General features: G+C 44.1%; 1 protein-coding gene across 2 annotated transcripts in view; it reads left to right on the top strand.

Annotated features, from left to right (window-relative positions):
* The first annotated feature begins 1,020 nt into the window (after positions 1-1,020).
* RHEB (Ras homolog, mTORC1 binding) overlaps positions 1,021-17,576 on the top strand; it is a 35,604-nt gene continuing 19,048 nt past the window's right edge. Inside the window, exon 1 of one of the 2 annotated variants that reach the window (XM_036899550.2) lies at positions 1,021-1,448. In XM_036899550.2, coding sequence (XP_036755445.1) covers positions 1,397-1,448 — 52 coding nt within the window. In that variant the 5' untranslated portion in view covers positions 1,021-1,396. The remainder of the gene's footprint in view (positions 1,449-17,576) is intronic. The other variant, XM_036899549.2, reaches the window with a different exon arrangement.

The following is a 17,576-nucleotide window of genomic DNA, read 5'->3' as shown; positions in this document are numbered from 1 at the left end:
TCCCTGGCTGGAAATCTCCCAATTGCATTCTCATTTCTAAGGGTTGGCTTTCTCCTTCATTTTGCAGGGCTGAGGCCTCCTGGGATGCGTCCCTTCCTGTCCCCCAACATTAGTGCCACCCCAAGAAACCTTCATCAGCACCCCTGGAAAAAGGAGTTGTCAGCAAGCCTTTTGTGAGCAATGCAGCAGTGCCTCCTTCCCGGAGGGTGAGCCCGGCTTACTTGAATCCCCCTAAAGGACAAGGACGGTTCTGGAGCATTCTCAGCTAACAACGGCTGGAGTTTGGCTACTGAATGGGCCACTCAGGTGTTCACAGGTAAAGGTGAGTTGACCTGCGCTATTTATTCCTGAGGTGTGCTGGCTCCACCTGTCACAGAGTTGAGACCAGAACTGAAGAGACACTTTTTTAATGAAATGCGTAACATTCTGAATTAAGGCATATGCCATTCTTCCACGGTCCTTCACCAGTGGATAACACTTGATCACACCTACCTCCTCAAACTTAGACTTACCAAAGGGAATATATAAATATATAAATGGGTTTTGTAAAAACAATAAAAAATGAGAGAAGCAGCAGCCAATCCATGACCCAGCTGGTAAAGGCCACCCTCCTCTCGCCTTTTAAGGGCTCAGCAGGCCAGTGTCCGCCAATCGCTCAGCTTTCCGCCAATCACCGCGTCTTCCATAGTTTTCCACGCCCCTCACCATGCTCTAACCAATCACTGGTGCGCTAGCTTCCCTCGGCCCCCACCGTCGACCCCCATCCCCCGCGATGTTCAAAGCCTTCAAATCTCAATGGCGCCCAACCGAGGTGACTGCGGGGGTAGAAGGAAACCGCGCAGCCGGAATTTATATTTAGCGTCCTGGCGAGCAGCCCCGCCCCCTGCTCCGCCTCCTCACCGCCCCCAATGGGAGACGGAGTTTCCGTCGCATCATCGCGCGGGCTGTCGGGAGCTGTCCAATCAGCGCTCAGGGAGAACTGGCGCAATTAAAAAGCGGCGGAAGACGGTGGGAGGGTCGTGACGCAGCGAGTTTCAGTCGTGACTTTTCGGGGGTATCTCGGCGTCCTCTATTTTTTCCCCTTAAAGTAAAACGTCTCCCGACGCACGCCCACGCACTTCGGGGGCACGGGCGGCCGCCGCCCCGGGAAGGGTGGCGCTGACGCGAGCCGCGGCGAGGGCCGGCGGCGGCGGTCACGTGGGCGTGTTTGGGGGCGGGGCCGTAGGGCTGTTCCGGGCGGTTGGGCGCGCGAGCGAGAAGCCCAGGCAGCCGCGCCCGCCCAACCGCCCCGCCCCTGGATGCCGCTCTGCCCCGGCGCGGCCGCCGCCGATCGCTGCACAGGAGCCGCCGCCGCCGCGGTTGATGTGGTTGGCCCGGGGCTGAGGAGGCCGCCAAGATGCCGCAGTCCAAGTCCCGGAAGATCGCGATCCTGGGCTACCGGTCTGTGGGTGAGTGGCGGGAGCCGCGTGGCTTCCGCAACCGGCCCGGCCTCGCTGGGCGCCGGGACGCGACGGGCCCGGTCAAGTTTGGGGCCGGCGCGGCCATGTGGCGGCCGCGCGTTTCGTAACCAGCCGCCCGCCGCCGCCACCTCCATTTTGAGCGGAGCCGGCGGCGAGGCCAGGCCCCGCGGGGTGGCGCCGGCGGCCGGGGCGGCCCGGGCGCGGGGAGGCCGCGGGCGGCTGGGAAGCCCCAGGTGCGGCCGGGGCTCCCCAGGGGCGGCCGGGGCGGCGGGCTCTGCTGCCCTGCCCCGGCTTCCGCGAGGCGCCCCGCGGGGAGAGGTCTGCACCTGTCTCGCCACCTTCTCGCGGCTTGCTGTCGTGATCGTTGCCAGCAGCTTTTCCGCCCCAAATAAAGTCCGTGGGATTTTAACAAAGGAAACAGCCCCTTGGGTTTTTTCTGTCTGTGGTGAAGTTCAACATTTTAAAGAAAACCAGGGACCTAAAGGACGTTTGGCTGCTGAGGGTAAGTTTCTTACCAAAGAAACCCGAAAGAGCCCTCTTGAGAAGCTCCCTCGATGCTGCCGGGGACCGAAGTAGGAAGGTGGCGAAAAAGAAATTTCTGATTTCTGGGTGCCCTATTTTTCGTCGGTAGAAAATAGGGTCAGGTATTTGTAACCAGAATAAGTAATTAAAAAGTTGTCTCCTTTGCCCCCTCAAAAGGTTGACGTATATGTGAAACTGTTCCAGGCAGTCGCGTTTTTGCCGAAGTGAGGTGGTCTGTGGTGGGTGGGGTACGGACAGGGTGAGAAAACAGAACCGTTGAACTTAACCGGGCTTCAGGGTGAGGCTTTATTGTCTTTGACAACCGGAAATCTGAAGACGTTACGTTTATCTCTCTGTGAGGTCTTTAAGTGACTGAGAATGTGCACTTGGCAACAGTGGGGGGAAGGAGGTGAAAGCGAAGGTTTGGGATCCCTGGTGATTGCAGGAGGCGAGGCAACAATAACTGCCGTGGGAAAGCTTGTAACTGCCAGCTGCTCATTGGATGAACTCGACTCCGCTTTCTGTACTGCCTCCTGGCCCCCATTTTCCACCGCAGGTGCCAGGGTGTGTGCTCTTTGACCAAGATCAGCTACAGCATGCTTACTCATCCTTTTATCATCTCTCTCCGTCAAAGTGTTGGAGTGGGGAGAATCGTAAGAATGGGGGAAATCAAAGGCTTAGGCTTGTGTAGAGATAAGGGCTGTCAAGAGTCACAGGGATAGTAACTCCTGGATGGTGCAGTGCCAAATCATAGGTGTATGCTGGGGAAGAAAGGGTGATAGCCTTAACAGCTTCAGCCATTAAGTAACCGTACGTCAAATTGAGGCTTTAAAATCCCTTAACAGTCCACTCGCCAAATGCCCATATGGAACCCAGCATCATCCTTTATTGGCAGCCTGAATTACCGAGCCCTTGCTTCTCCAGTCTGTTTCCTCCTCTGCATTTGAAAAGTGAACTATGACATATCCTGGCTCTTGAGTAAGCTCTACATAATCAGATATGTAGTGTCCACTAGTTGAAGATAGCAGTCTGACAAATCAAGCTTCAGGTGACATTTACCTGAGCTACCTAATTTCTGCTCAAGAGAATGTCCCAAAGAACCTGACTTCTCTACCCTTTATATTCTTGAGGTGGTAGTTCTGGCCTGCAGTAATAAGCAAGTCTGGTGTTTATCACTTTTGCAGCAGAAGTTCCTTATGTCCAGTTGAGATCCATCATATCTTCCTTCTAATCATTCTCCTGAAGAATTGATGTGACAGGTCACGGACCCCTTAGCCTTCTCTTCGCAGACATTTATTTTAAACTTATGTTTGTTGAAATGAAATGCTGCACTAAAGTAGTCTCCAGGGGAATACAGAGTAAGTTCTAGTCCCTATTTCTGTGCCTTCAGTATGTTGTACTATTATATCTTACTCCATTTTCTCCATATTTATTTTCAAGTGTAATGATGATTAAACTGAAAGGTATTTTGGAGAGATTAGATTACTCCCAGTCTCTCATTTGACTTTAAAGTTGTTTACCTTTGTTAGGAACCAGGACACTTTTTGTGGTTTATGGGGTCTTCTGTTTGGCCAGCATCAAAAAAGGAAGTAGTTCCCTGATTCTATATACTCGTCACTCTTCAGAGAATTATTCAGTATTCAGATTTGTAGGAGTTTACTGACATGCTTGCTTGCAAATGGTGCCATACTAGAAAAATTTGAGTATATGTTTCTAGATGGTGTCATTTTGTGATACTAAGCTGTTGTGTGTCATATTGACTGAGGGGTAAGGAGTGGTAGGAAAAGGTTTAGCCCGAATCCACACCTTCCTTAGGATGTTCTTTTGATTAAATATCTTATGCCAGTTTGACTAGTAGAATACTTGTCATTGTGACTTTGTCTTGTCACAAACTTAATTTTAAAGTTTGCTTTCAGATAAAACTACTAAATGCTATGATTGTTTTACTACTTGGCTCTCAAATTTTGTATTTTTTTTTTAAAAACACTGATGAGACTACCAGTGAGGAAAATATAATTCTCAGACGATGTATACAACTTTTTTTTTCCTGAAGTACTTTTCCTGTTATTTACAATGTTAAGCTTTTAAGGACACGTCACCTGTAATGCAGGCTGGCTTTCTGGAAGTGCTTTGTATGAATTGTTTTAATGGCGGCCAAATCCACCAGTTAGCTTACATCCATTGTTTCTAATACAAACAAGTAGTCGGATGATAGAAGGTAACTAAACCTAATCAAGTTAACGATGTAGTGTCAGGTAGTATCCAAATAAAATCTGGTGCATCTTTCACTAGAATCTTCTACAGAGAGCTTTGATAATCTAGTTTACCATTAGACCGTAATCAAGAGGTGGTTAATCATGTATAAGCCTTTGAGGTTAACATTCGCAAAGGAATGTGAAAGATTGTAAGAGAAAATGAAACAACTCTGTGGTTTGGTAAAAGGCAGTTGAGCGAGAGTATCTCATATTACCACCTTGTCAAATGTCAATGCTTCAGGTAGTAAGGAAGATGCTTCCTTTCATTTGGATATTACTGAATAGAGAAAGATGTCATTAAATTTGTTCCAAAAAGAAAATAAACCAATTGTATTCTGATTTGCTGTCAATTTTTAAACCATCCTATCCTTTTCTGAGACATTTTGTTGAAAAATTTAAAGGTTAAAACATTGTTAGCCATGTATAAAATCTATTAGTATGTGAAATTGTATGTTCAGGTGCTTAATAACAGTTTGAGGTTGTGTACTTGTGGGTGAGGACAGTCCTGTAGTGTCCACCTTGTGTTGAATCTTGAAATTAACTTTTTTTCAGTGTCATTCGTTGTTCTGTACAAGACAATCAGAGCTATCAGACAGAGCTTGCTCTTGCGATTATGACTTTCCAGTGCCGAATGACTTGTCCAGTGCTCTTGATGTCCATGTGGGTTATGTCTATCCATACTTAACCTTCCTCATCCCCACAACAAACTCCGTACTCATGGGCACTCACTCTCCATCCTTCCCTCCCCTCAGTCCCTGGCTGGCATCCACTAATCTACTTTCTGTTTCTTTGAATTTACCTATCCCAGACATTTTGGATAAATGGAATCATACGTACATGGTTTTTGTGACTGACATCTTTGGTTTAACATGAATATTTTCAAGGTTCATCCATGCTGTAGAATATATCAGTAATAATGAATTTTGTTGCCAGGTACTATTCTATTTTTTTAATGTACCACATAATATTTTTGCATGAGTCAGTTGTTGGATGTGTGGGTTGTTTCCTACATTCTGGCTATTAGGAATAATGCTGTTATGAACATTCCTGTACAGATTTTTGTGTAGACATATGTTTCCACTTCTCTTGGATATATTCCTGGGAGTGGAATTGCTGGGTCATATGGTAACTTTATGTTTAACATTTTGAGGAACTGCCAAACTGTCTTCCAGAGCAGCTGCACCATTTTTACATTCCCACCAACAATTGAATTTGGTTTCAATTTTCCACATCCTCACCAACACGTGTTATCTGTCTTTTTCATTCTAGTCATCCTAGGGCCTGAGGTGCTGTCATACATGATTTGTGTATAATCTTTTCCATTCTTTGGGTTATCTTTTCACTTTCTTGATGGTGTCCTTTGAAGCAAAAAGTTAGATAGAAATTCTGGCAAAGCCCAATGTATTTATTTTAGTTATTGGTCACTTGTGCTTTTTGTGTCTCATATATAAGAATCATGGCCTAATCCAAGGCATGTAGATTTTCTTCCAAACGTCTTATACTTTTAGCTCTTATGCTGGGATCTCTGGTCTATTCAGGGTTAATTTTTGTAAATGGTAGGAGATAGGGGTACAGATTCATTCTTTTATGTGTGGGTATCAAGTTGTCCCAGTACCTTTTGTTAAAAGACTGTTCTTTCTTCATCGAGTTGTCTTGACATCTTTGTCAAAAATCAAGTGACTACAAATGTAGAAGTTTATTTCTAGACTATTCCTTTTACCTATATATACCCATTATTATGCCAGTATCATGCTACTATCTTGATTTCTGTGGTTTTATAGTAAGTTTTATAGGTAAGTGTGAGTCAACTTTATTCTTTTTCAAGATCATTTTGGCTGTTCTGAGTCCTTTGCCTTCTGTATGAATTTTAGGGCTAATTTACTAGTTTCTGCAAAAAAAAAAAACCATGGGATTTTGATAGGGTGTTTTACAGTTTTGTGAGTAACCTTAAATGTCTGTTTAAAAAAATAACTGAATTCTCATAATGGCTTCTGAATTTATTCCATTTCAGTATGTGATTTTAATGAAGTTTATGAAAGAAATCCAGCCTTGCACAGATAGGTAGTTAGGAGAGGTTAGAGTATTTTAATGCTTTTTCAGATAATTGTGGATATTCTTTGATAATCACCAAAACTCCATAGGTCGTAGTTTCTTAGAGGTTAGTTGTAGTACAGTCTGAAATCATATGGATGAATTTTTTCTACTCTGTTACATTGAACCCATTGGTTTGTTACGCATTTTGAATGGATCTTCTACCCGTGCCTGATTCTGTAACATCATACTGGTCATTTGGAAAATATTGGTTCACTGTTATGCAAATCCTTCCACAGACTTCAGTCTACATAGATATATATTGGCATCATTAATCTACAATTACATGAGGAACATTATATTTACTAGGCTCCCCCCATCACCAAGTCCCCCCCACATACCCCATTACAGTCACTGTCAATCAGCGTAGTAAGATGCTATTATATATATATTAAGTCACATTTTTAATGTTACCACCAATCTCTTCAGAAAAGTCTAAATATTGGGAACCTGTTCAGTTCACCATGAGTGATGCAAGTTTTCCAAAATTCTAACTTACCTCTTAAGAGTTTGAATTTGAGGCAGGGAAAAACTTCTCATGGTGGAGAACTGAAGGGGGCTGGAACACAATCAGGTGGGAGTGGGAAGTGAATGTGGACAGGTGGTTGGGCGCAGGATAGTGGAGGCTGTGCAGGACTTAGGGGCTCACTCCTGAGGAGTAAGCAGGGGAGAGTTAGGATATCTAAATGCCAGTTGACTTGGCCTCTTATGGTGGTGCACTTGGGGATGAGTGTTGTTTTTTGACCTGGTATTTGTGGGGCTCCCAAAGATTAATAAAAATTGCTGAGGATGGCAGCATTCCAGTACGCATATACTAACAACATTGTTTTCAAATACAGGTATCAGGATGGGGTGGGCTATGTAAGTTAAAACAGCAACTTTGCCACAAAATGAGAAACAGCTGTGTCTACATGTGATTATGAAGTCAGAAATGAACTCTTTCCTTAGTTCAGGATGTTAGAATAGGTTAATAATTTTACCATTGTCCATGAGTGGATTGTAGTTACTTATTTGAGTAAATCAGAACTGAACTTGGACATGATTGTGCAAGTTAAAGCAGAATGAAATCTTCTCTGGTGATCACATTTGAGAGAACCTTTATTCTTAGTTCTAGTTTGTTTGAAGCTCCAGATTAGGCCAGAACAGTTGACAGCGTACTCACATTCTATCTTAAAGTGATGATTATCAGTGCAAACTGCTGGGTGCCTTTAACATCAATTGCTTGGCTGATTTAGAAATATTTCAAAGGTTCTGGAATACTATTTTAGTATTTTAATATTCTTAAATGTATATTGGGCTTCTGAGAGCAAGAGTTCCGTGTAGGACACTGGAATTTGAAGTCTGAATTGGTCTTCATTTAGAGCAGAAGTGCTAGAAGTCTCGTGCTGAGCTCAGTGCCCCAGAGAAGAAAGTATGGCGAGTTAAGAATCCTGACAAAATTAACTCCTGCCTGTGTTTGCTTGGTTGGTGTGCTAATCATAGTATGGTGGGGTTCCCCTTACCTCTCTGCTCCTCCCCTGCTTTTCTTTGTTGTGCTTATTATGTGCAGAAAAACTCCTTAGGGAGTTTTGAAACAGAAATTGGTATTTTAAAAAGATGTTATCCTGCTTTTTGCAAGATTAAAAGTTAAATGTTCATGATAGCATGATAAAGAATTTGTGAACTTGGAGATGAAAATACTGGCCTTTATAGTTTATAATATTGTGAAATGAAAATGCTTTTTTTTTTTAAAGACTTCTGTGTCTTATATATGCAAATGGCTGATATTTTGCTGGTTTTCTAATCTAAAACATGTTTGGAATTTATTTTAAAGAGAATACTTTAGAATACAGGTTCTCTTTGTTCTTGTTCATGACTTGTATGAGTGGCTAAATAACATAAATGGCAAAATTCAACCATGGTGGGCCATTAAGATGGAGGAAGGTTCAATGACCTTGGCAAACTGGCACACCAGGGTAAACTGACAACTCCATGGCATGGGTAAAGTGCAGAAACGCTCTGGGATTGCCAGTTCATCTGCTGGCAGTAACTGGGTGTGGTGTGGGTTTCTGACCTGGCTGTGTGGCCGTAAGAACACCAGTGGACAGGAGTGCCCGACACTGAGATGTGGGAGCTCTGCAGAGCTGAGCCCAGGACATCGCTTAGGCTGCCCTGGAGGAGAGGAGGAGCCCAAAAGTGCAAGCCCCAAACATCAGGTCTTGTGTTTACATTCCAGGAAAAAGTCTTGTCCACATACAGGTTTAAGAGATCTGGATTTATATTCTGGGCACTTTTAGTTAGTTGACGGTGTTCTCAGTGAGAACCAGCTGGGCCGAACTCTGACGCACAGGCAGAGCATTCTCTTCAGTTCTGAGGGTCACATGTTGATGAGCATTGCCAACTTAAAGCCGTGGTTCTTCACTGGGAGTTCATGAGCTTCCCTGAGATCATGGGCATGTTTTCTGGGGAAAGGGTCTGGGGCTCTTATCAGTCTCCCAAAAGATTGAATTGCTTAAGTGACTGGCTGAAGATGACAGTATGGATTAAGTTTCACATGTTACTCAAATAAGTGTTCATTAAGTATTTGAATTAACTAAGTCCCTACTAGGAGCCAGGTGCTGTGTATTTAGTCAAAAAAGCTGGGCAATCCTGATTCCTGCCCTGGGGGAGCTTCAACCTTCTATAGAGGGAACCACAGGAAACTGTTACGACCACAGTCCAACTACAGATGACAGGTGGTGTTTCAAAGCATTTACTGGTGTGGGGGCACCCCTAAACTCTGAGGTAGGTACTTTTACTGTGCCCATTTTGCAGATTGGGAAACTGAGCTGCGAAGACATTAAATGATTTGCTCAAGGTCTGATAGTTAATAAGTGGCTGAGCTAGGGTTTCAGTTTAAGAAGTGGCTCCAGAGCCAGCACTCTTTAATCAGCCATTACACAAATTATTTAAATATAATTGGGATAAATGCTTTGAGAGCAATAATCCAAGGGAAAACTAATGTAACCATGGGCGGGTGGGGGGAGAGTTGGGAGAATTTAATATTTTAATACTAAAATGCTAAAGAACTGTCAGTAAAGCTGGAGTTGGCTCAGCAGTGGGTGGGGAAACTTGGGTGACTGGAAGAAGGGCAGAGAGCCTTCCCGTACAAGGAAACAGCACATGGAAATCTCCTAAGGGGTCAGAAGGAGCTTGCCAGGTGGAGGCAGAAAGAGAAGGCCTGAAGGAGGAGGAGAGTAAGCAGTGAGGGGCGACGCGGTCATGTGGGACTTCTCTGTGTGCTGTGTAGCAAGAAGAGCTTTATAAGCCCAGATGAAAGTTTTAGACTTTTCCCTAGAAACAGTAGAAAGTTACTGAAGGGTTTTAAACAACAGATAAGATGATCTTCTATACCAGGATTGGCAGTTTTTCTGTAAAAGGCCAGATAGTAAATATCTCAGGTGTGGCAGGCCACGTGGCCCTCTGTCGCAACTACTGACTTCTGCCTTTGTAGGACAGGGCAGCTATAGAAATACATAAATGAATGGATATGGCTGTGCCAGTAAAACTTTGTTCATGGACACATCTCTGTTTCATCTAATTTTCACATGGCATTAGATGTTGGCTTTTCTTCCAACCGTTTGAAGGTGTGAAAACCGTTCTTAGCTCATAAGCTGTATAAAAACAGACTGTTGGCCACCCTCGGCTCCTGGTCTGTAGTTTTCTGGTCCTGTTTTGTATCAGGAAGATGACTCCCACTGCTGTGTGAAGTAGATGGGGGTAGTCAGGAAATGGAATGGGAAGACCAGCCATGTATTTAAGTTCACTCACCACGGTGTCATGGTCTGGTGTGCAGGTGAGATGAAGACGAAACAGATTTGAGATGTAATACAGAAGATGGTGTGGGAGATGGTAAGGATAAGCTTCAGTTTGTTAGCTTTGAAAGCCGGAGTGAGTAATGGTGCCATTGGCTAAAATAAGAAATGGTGGGACAGGACTGGGGTTTGGAGTGGACCAAATTCGTTTACACACCTCTCAGATCTACACACTTGCTTGTTTGCCTTGATTTCTAGCGGCTCTAGCAGGGACTCACACCGTTCTCCTGGTCCCAGAGACAGGCACTGCCCTTGGGGTTCTGAAGGTGTGCCACTCCTGCGTCCTCCTGTCACCAGAGGGTGTGTGCCAGCATATGCTTATACTGCGAGGTTTCCCTGTTGCCTTGGAAACAAAGGAGGTTGCAAAACCCACTTGGCCCCACACACACGCTGCTCATTCCGCCAGGCAGGGTGCTGAGGATTGGTGTCCAACTAAGGGTGTTTTTGTCATTCCTGCTTTGGGATCCATTGCTAGACCTTTTCATTCTGCTCAACACTGCTACCAAAAACGTATGACTACGTTTTATGAAATAAATTGTTTTCTTTAGCTGATGTTTCTGGGTGAGCATTATCCCCCCAAAATTGGACTGTACACAATATGAAAATACCTTCCATTTCTTAGACCTGTATGGAAGTCCCTCTGGTAGGGCAGCTAACTTGTGTACAAGTAGGATGTTTCTATCCCTTAAACTGTGGTGTGGAGGAGCACTGCCCAAGAAATGTAGTTCAAGCCACATGCAGAATTTTACATTTTTCTGTAGCCACCTTAAACTGATTTAAAAGAAATAGATGAACTTAACTTATAATTTATTTTAAGCCCGTATGTCCAAAATATTATCATTGTGATAGGTAGTGGGCATTGTTGATATTTTTACATTTTTTTCATGTTAAGTCTTTGAAATCTTGTGTATGCTTAGTACTATGTATGACAGACGCATCTCAGGACTAACCACATTTCAAGCGCTGGCTGTCCACATAATGGCTACTGGTATCACTGTCGCACGGCAGTGTAGTGAAGAGGGAATTCGTTCTAGTAAGTTGGCGTCAGTGCAGGTTTTTAAAGGACTTCTGAAGAAGTAATTTTTGTAAATAGCCATCCATGCTGACCTGATTGAATGTGCTTTATGTCTCATTTCATTTTCCTAACCTTATGTTAAAACTTGAGAATTTTATAATATGAGAATTTTTCTCTTAACTTGTTTTTCCACCCTGACCCCCAGCCTTCTCCCCAGTTTTGGCCACAAATCTAGCAAAATTCATTCTTTGTTGTTGCCAAACATTTAATTTCCTGAATTTTATCAGATCAGTCCGTTTGCTTTCAACTTGGCTTTATCTCTAAATTATCCTGTAGAGATAAATATCCTATTTTAAAAATCTTTAGGGAAACAATTTCATGGCCTTTCTTGGCAGTAGTGTTTTTTCTTTTTAGTTTAATAACCCTGACAGCTAATATAGTTCTTTACTTATGTAACTCAAATCTTCATGTTGTAATATAAACTTATTTCTCATACTCTCCTCAGTGGAATATATCTGGCAGCATAGTGCTTGGCAATAGTAAGCACCAGGATGTACAGGAATGAGTAATTTATGAACCGTGTTACTTGTTATTCTCTGTCTTGTCCTGGTCATAATAATAATTGCACCTTAATTATTTTCTCTCCTAGTATCTATTTTTAAAAACTTGGGAAGGGTGTGAGAAAGAGTGGGATGACGTCAACCTGGCTTAATTCACAGGAACAAGTGAGCTAAACTTACATGAAAATGTTTTGTAAACTCTTAAAACAGCGTCTCGCCTGTAGGTTCTAGTGAACGATTAAAACTTGGATTAGCCACATGCCCCAGCTGACTGTGGATGGAGATAGGGATGGGGGTGCCTGTCCAGAACACACAGGAACCCTTCTAAGATCAGAGTGGTGAGGGAAGTATATTTTTTCGAAAGCTTCCTTGGTGACCCTGATATATACACATAGCACCTCACCCCCTCAAAAAACCAACAGCAGCCACCAGTGCTATAGTAGACAGGGCTACACCTTTTATACTAAAGTGGGTACAGTACTTTAGCGAGCTTTGTGTTTCATGTAAGGAACACGTTGTTCAACCTTCATACAGTCCACCTCATTCTAGCCCTGTTAACAGTGATGACATATTCAGCTTGTATCCATATGTAACCCCAGGGGATTCTGTAGTCTTTCTGCTGTATGCAAACCTGGTCGGGTTTTTTTTATGTCTCTTCCATTGATGGTTCCCAGTGAAGAACTTCCCTGCTATTCCTGCCCTGGCCCTGTGGCACTCTTGAAAGAGCACCATGCGGAAGAGGGGAGGGAGAAGGTCTAGCCATCCCAGCTGTCAAGGTTTATTGAGGTATAATTTACATACAATGTATTATCCATTTTAGGTGTAACTGTTCGATGAGTTTTGATAGATCTCATTCACCTGCATGACCATTACTCAGTCAAAGTACGAAACATTTCCATCATCCCAAAAAGTTTCCCCATATTTCAGCCCCACTCCCAGGGAAGCACTGATCTGCTTTCCATCACTGTGGGTTAGTTTTTCTGGTTCTAAAATTTCATAAAATAGAGTCATACAATAAACACTCTTTTTTGTCCAGCTTCAATAAGCATAATATTTTCATAATTATTTCAGGAGGAGGCAGCTTTAGAGGAGACCAGGGGGAAGTGGGATCCAGAGCACAAGAGGCTGGAATAGCTTGTGTGGGGAGAAGGGCCAGCAGACAGGACTGCGTCGCACAACCCAGGGACTCCATTCACAGTGTCTGATATGCACAGAGACAGGAGTGAGTGGAAGATAGGGGTGGTCACAGCAGGTGGCCTCTGAGGTCAGACGCCTCAAAAGTATGGCCATGTCCCCGTGCCTGACTCATAGTAGGTCTTCTTTAAATGCTTATGATCTGAGCTGCTGGAAGGAACTAGAGGCTTTGGGAGCACCCTGAAGGCTGGAGGAGGTAGGTGACTTAGGGTGATGAGTTCAATTTGAACTTGTTACCTGAGGGCAGTGGTTCTTAAACTTCAGTGCGTAGCAGAAGGCATTGCGGGCTTGTTAAAACTCCCATTGGGTAGGTTGGGACGTGGCTCAAGAATTACATTCGTGATAAGTTACCCTGCCGTGGTTTGGGGATCACACTTTGACGAGTGCTTAGGAGGAAAGAGTGCCACCCAGAGGATCCAGAAGGGACAGGACAGCGCAGGGAAAGCACGTCGCTTGAGAATGGTCGCCAGCCCATAGTGTTTCTGCAGCTGAGCTCAACAGGCTCACCAAAGGCACATGATTAGATCAAGATACTAGGATTTTTCCAGAGGGCCCAGTCAAGGGAAATTGAAGGGTTCTGACAAAAGAGTAGGGGACAGTGATTTATCGTGGGGCTTAAACTGATAGGGAAGGAAGTGAAGTGTGGTGGTGATCGAATCAGGATACCATCCTTTACAGTAGTATATTCCTAACCTTTTTTTGCAACTTGTAAAAAGAAGTACATTTTACATTGTGATTCAGTCATACATTTTGTATAACTGAAGCACAAGTTTTTTTTTTTTTATTATTTGCAATCCACTCTGATGTTCCTGTTTCTTAAAAAATGGTGCTAGTCGTACATAGCTCAGTTTTGATCTCACAACCTCGGTGGGTTGCAGTCCCTGGTTTGAAGTCATCGTTACTTTTCGAGATGGTCTGCCGAGGAGTTGGAAAGTGAGCGCTCCCGCGGGTAGATACCCCGTCCCTGGGAGGTGCAGGTGTTGGAGGTGGAGCCCTCCGGGAGGTACCCAGCCAGCATGACATGGAGCTAGTTATTGGTGGCAAGACCAGTGAGCTCTAAAGCCAAATTGTTAGACAGCTTGTGTACATGGCCATCATAGTCCCATAAGGCATTGATAAGAATTTGGGGGTGAAAATGAAGGCTCTCCTCAGGATGGGTCACATCCCAAATCCATTACATTGGTTCTAGTGGACCCTTGTGCTGAGGGACTGCATAGACCTGTTGACACAGTGCAGCCTACTGTTTGGAAGACAGGAAGGGTAATACACACATATTTTTTTTTAGGCACATAAGCATGAGAGCTAATTCAAAATTAATGTGAAAACTATTAAACTGTCTTGTGTGAACAGTGCCTATTTTGCAGTAATCACAATATGTGAGAGATTCGGTCAGCACCTTGAAAGTGTACCTTCCATAGTGGAAACTGAAAGAAGAGAGGAGAGGTAGATGAAATAAAAGATGGCATAGATGAAAGAAAAGAGGGGATGCGAGCTCAGCAGTCCAAGCAGGTTTATTGCTAACCTGAGAGGGTCCCCTCTGTCCTGGCCAGCAGAACAAAGGAAAGAGGGTCTCTAACAGGTCAAGAGGCTTTTTATGGTCAGGGTTTTTGGTGGGCTCTTTGAGGGGAGGGGTCTGGAAAGGTGGGCCTGTGGCTTGCCCACGTGTCCTCTGGAGAACACTTGTAGGCTAGGTAAGATGACACCTAGGTCTCTCTGTGATGGTGGGTGGGCTTATTCCAAAGGTGGTACTTAGGTCTGGATTCTATCAGAAACACTGGGTGAAAAAAACTTACTGTGCCATGTTACCATTGTCCAAAATATATGAATACTATTTTTACCTGGTAAAAGTTTAGAAGAAACTTTAAAAACAATTTATATGGTTTTTAAAGTTTACAGTCATTTTTAGTTTGGAAAAGATTGTTTGGAAGTTAATTGTGGAATATGGGGATATATTCCACATGGAGAGCATGATTATTTGCCTTTCAGAATCTGAATTTGATAAGGACAAAGGACAAAATAAATGTATGAGGTTATAATGAGGGAGAGAGTTAGCAAGTGAGCAGCTAAAGAACAGAATTTGCTGTGGGTCAACAATGCCTTTGTAGCCGCAGGCAAAGTGCATGAAAAACTTGACAGCTGAATCGCTGCTTTAAAGGATAAGGACGTCCCTCGAAGTTACCAGAAATTACTAGAACCAGAACTGAGAACACTTGGAGCAGTGGGATTTATTTGCTAAGATTAATTATCATTTAGTGCTGACTTGTGAATATTTCAACCCTAGTTGTTTAATAATTTTGCTTTTTAATGGAAATTGCATAAAACTACTGTGTCATAACAGCAACTATAGCCTTTCCGTCCTTTCTTAATTTAAATAATAATCTCCCTTAGGGGAGAGTCCAAGGGAGGAGAGACCCAAGGGAAACCCAGCCTTTCTTCAGTCCCACTTCTGCTAATGAACAATCCCTTTCTCCCAGGACCAGTCTGATTGAGAAATCCAGCTCCCTCCGGAAGGACTAGGGTTTTAAATTCTGGTGTCCCAGTTACTGGTAAAGGGGTAGTTTGCTGTCAACCTGCATTGGGATTTGGGTTGGGTTACATTGTCACTGCCAGAATGATTACTTGTGTTTTCAAGTTAAATCTTAATTTAGTCTGTCAAAAAGTTGATGTCCTTGATCATATGAACAAGAAACCCTTTGGATGTGTACTGGTAGTTGTATTTTTCAGCGTGGTCCCCTTGTTACAGCGGCACTTCTACACTTGAGAACTCACGCTGTCTTGTTTAATGTGTGTGACTCTCTTCAATTCGGTAGTGGCTTCCTAAATGTCCTGCAGTAACTCCTGAGACTCTTTCCCACTCCTTCCCCGAGGTGAGGCTGCTGAGCCTTAGGGGCCGGCACAGAGAACTGGCCAGTCTTCTGCTCCCTGCAGGCTGTCCCTCTCTTTGGGGGAGCTTGTCCTGTGTATCATACTTAAGCCCTTTCTTCCACTATTTTAATCTAATTCTACTTCAAGAAAGTTACAAGAATCCTTTCAACCCCTTTCTTTTTCCTTTGTAACTCTTGCCCATTTATCCTTTAGAAAAACGAGGTTCTGCTTCCTTCCTCCCCGTCGCTCCATCCACACGCCCTGCCCCCACCCCCATCCTGCCCAAGGCTCCCAGGGCCACCAGAGCGCCTAGACGCGCCTACTCTTCAGAAGCCCGAAGGTGGCTTTCTCCCGTCTTTCTTTCTAATTAAACCTCTTTTGTTTCAAGCAGGAGAATTCTCTTGGTCCTTTACATTTTTCAGTTGTGCTAACTTGTAAGAGAGGTTTTTTTCCCCTTGCTGTTTTTATTACATAAAATAGTTTTGTTACATTTTGAGCTAGACGCTCTTTATAAGCTAGCTTGTGTAACATGACTTTTGAAGACAATCCATTTGAAATGGATGAGATTCCTAGTGGGATCCCTCCACCACAGGCAGGCTTATGATTGGGCACCAGTAAATACTTAGTCATTGTTTCTTCTTTTGTATTTAACTGTGTTGCCCGATCACATATGTAAAATTGAGATCTTTTGTAGTGTCTGAATGTATGAGAGAGCCCTTTGGAGGCTGGACTGGAATTTCATTCATTCGTTCAGAAATCCAAGTGTCTGCAGTGTGACAGGCACTGTATGAGTCTCAGTAAACTAATTAATAAATGAAGATAATCTCTGTTAGGGAAGTGGGTGCCACCCTAGATGGGGTGATCTTAGCCAAGGCTTCTCTGAAGAAGGGACATCTGAGCTCAGACCAGAATAACGACACAGTGAGTCATACATTCAGACATCTGGGGGGATGGCTAGAACAAAGGCGCGAAGGCGGGCAGGAACTTGGCAGGGACCGAAGGATGTGACTGGAGCCTGGGGAGGGACAGGGAGGGGGAGTGGCAGCAGCGGAGGCTAGGGAGGTAGGCAGGGCAGGGCCAGGGGAGGGTTGGGCCAGAGCTGGGAGGGCCTGGTAATTGTGAGCCTTGATTAGGAGTTAAGAATTGATTCTGATTGCAATGAGGATTTTAAGCAGGGAAGTTAACACTGAATTCTCTAAAGCTCTTGTAGGTTGCTTTATAGAGAATGATTGCAGGTTTTAATGAATCTAGAGACACTTTGAGTTGTGTGTGTTCTGCTGCTCAAGAGGGGTCAAATAGGCCTGTCAACCTGGGGGTTTCTAGTTGTCTCCAAGCAGCTCCCACTTTAAAGTCAGCTGATAAAGTAATTAATTTGCAACTACACAGGGACTGATTTTGGTGTTTCACATCGTGCCACCCATGAACCTCTCCATGGTTTGGAAGATGGCAGGCACAACCTAAACCCCAAGAGTATAAGACTCACCAGACTCTCCTTGGCTCTCCCCACAGATCCTTTGAGATGGAAGTTCAGTGAGAAAAGCAAGCAGGAGCAAGTGTAGTGCCCTGAGGAAGCACAAGAGGAGGCCAGGCTTGTGGTGACATGGGGGAGGGACCATTTCCTGTTTCCGGGATGTGGTGTTGCCCTGTGTCATCTCAGGACTCCCTGTTCTAAAGGCTGCTGGTAGGAATTTTAGGTCACAACCGGAAGAGTGAGAATTTAGGCTTCTAGTTCTTGCTAATTGTTAACATTACATCCTCATTATTAGTGGTGATTTTGTAAA

This window comes from Manis pentadactyla, chromosome 7 (genome assembly GCF_030020395.1).
Source record: "Manis pentadactyla isolate mManPen7 chromosome 7, mManPen7.hap1, whole genome shotgun sequence".
Lineage (NCBI taxonomy): Eukaryota > Metazoa > Chordata > Mammalia > Pholidota > Manidae > Manis > Manis pentadactyla.
This window is presented reverse-complemented; position numbering and strand designations above follow the sequence as displayed.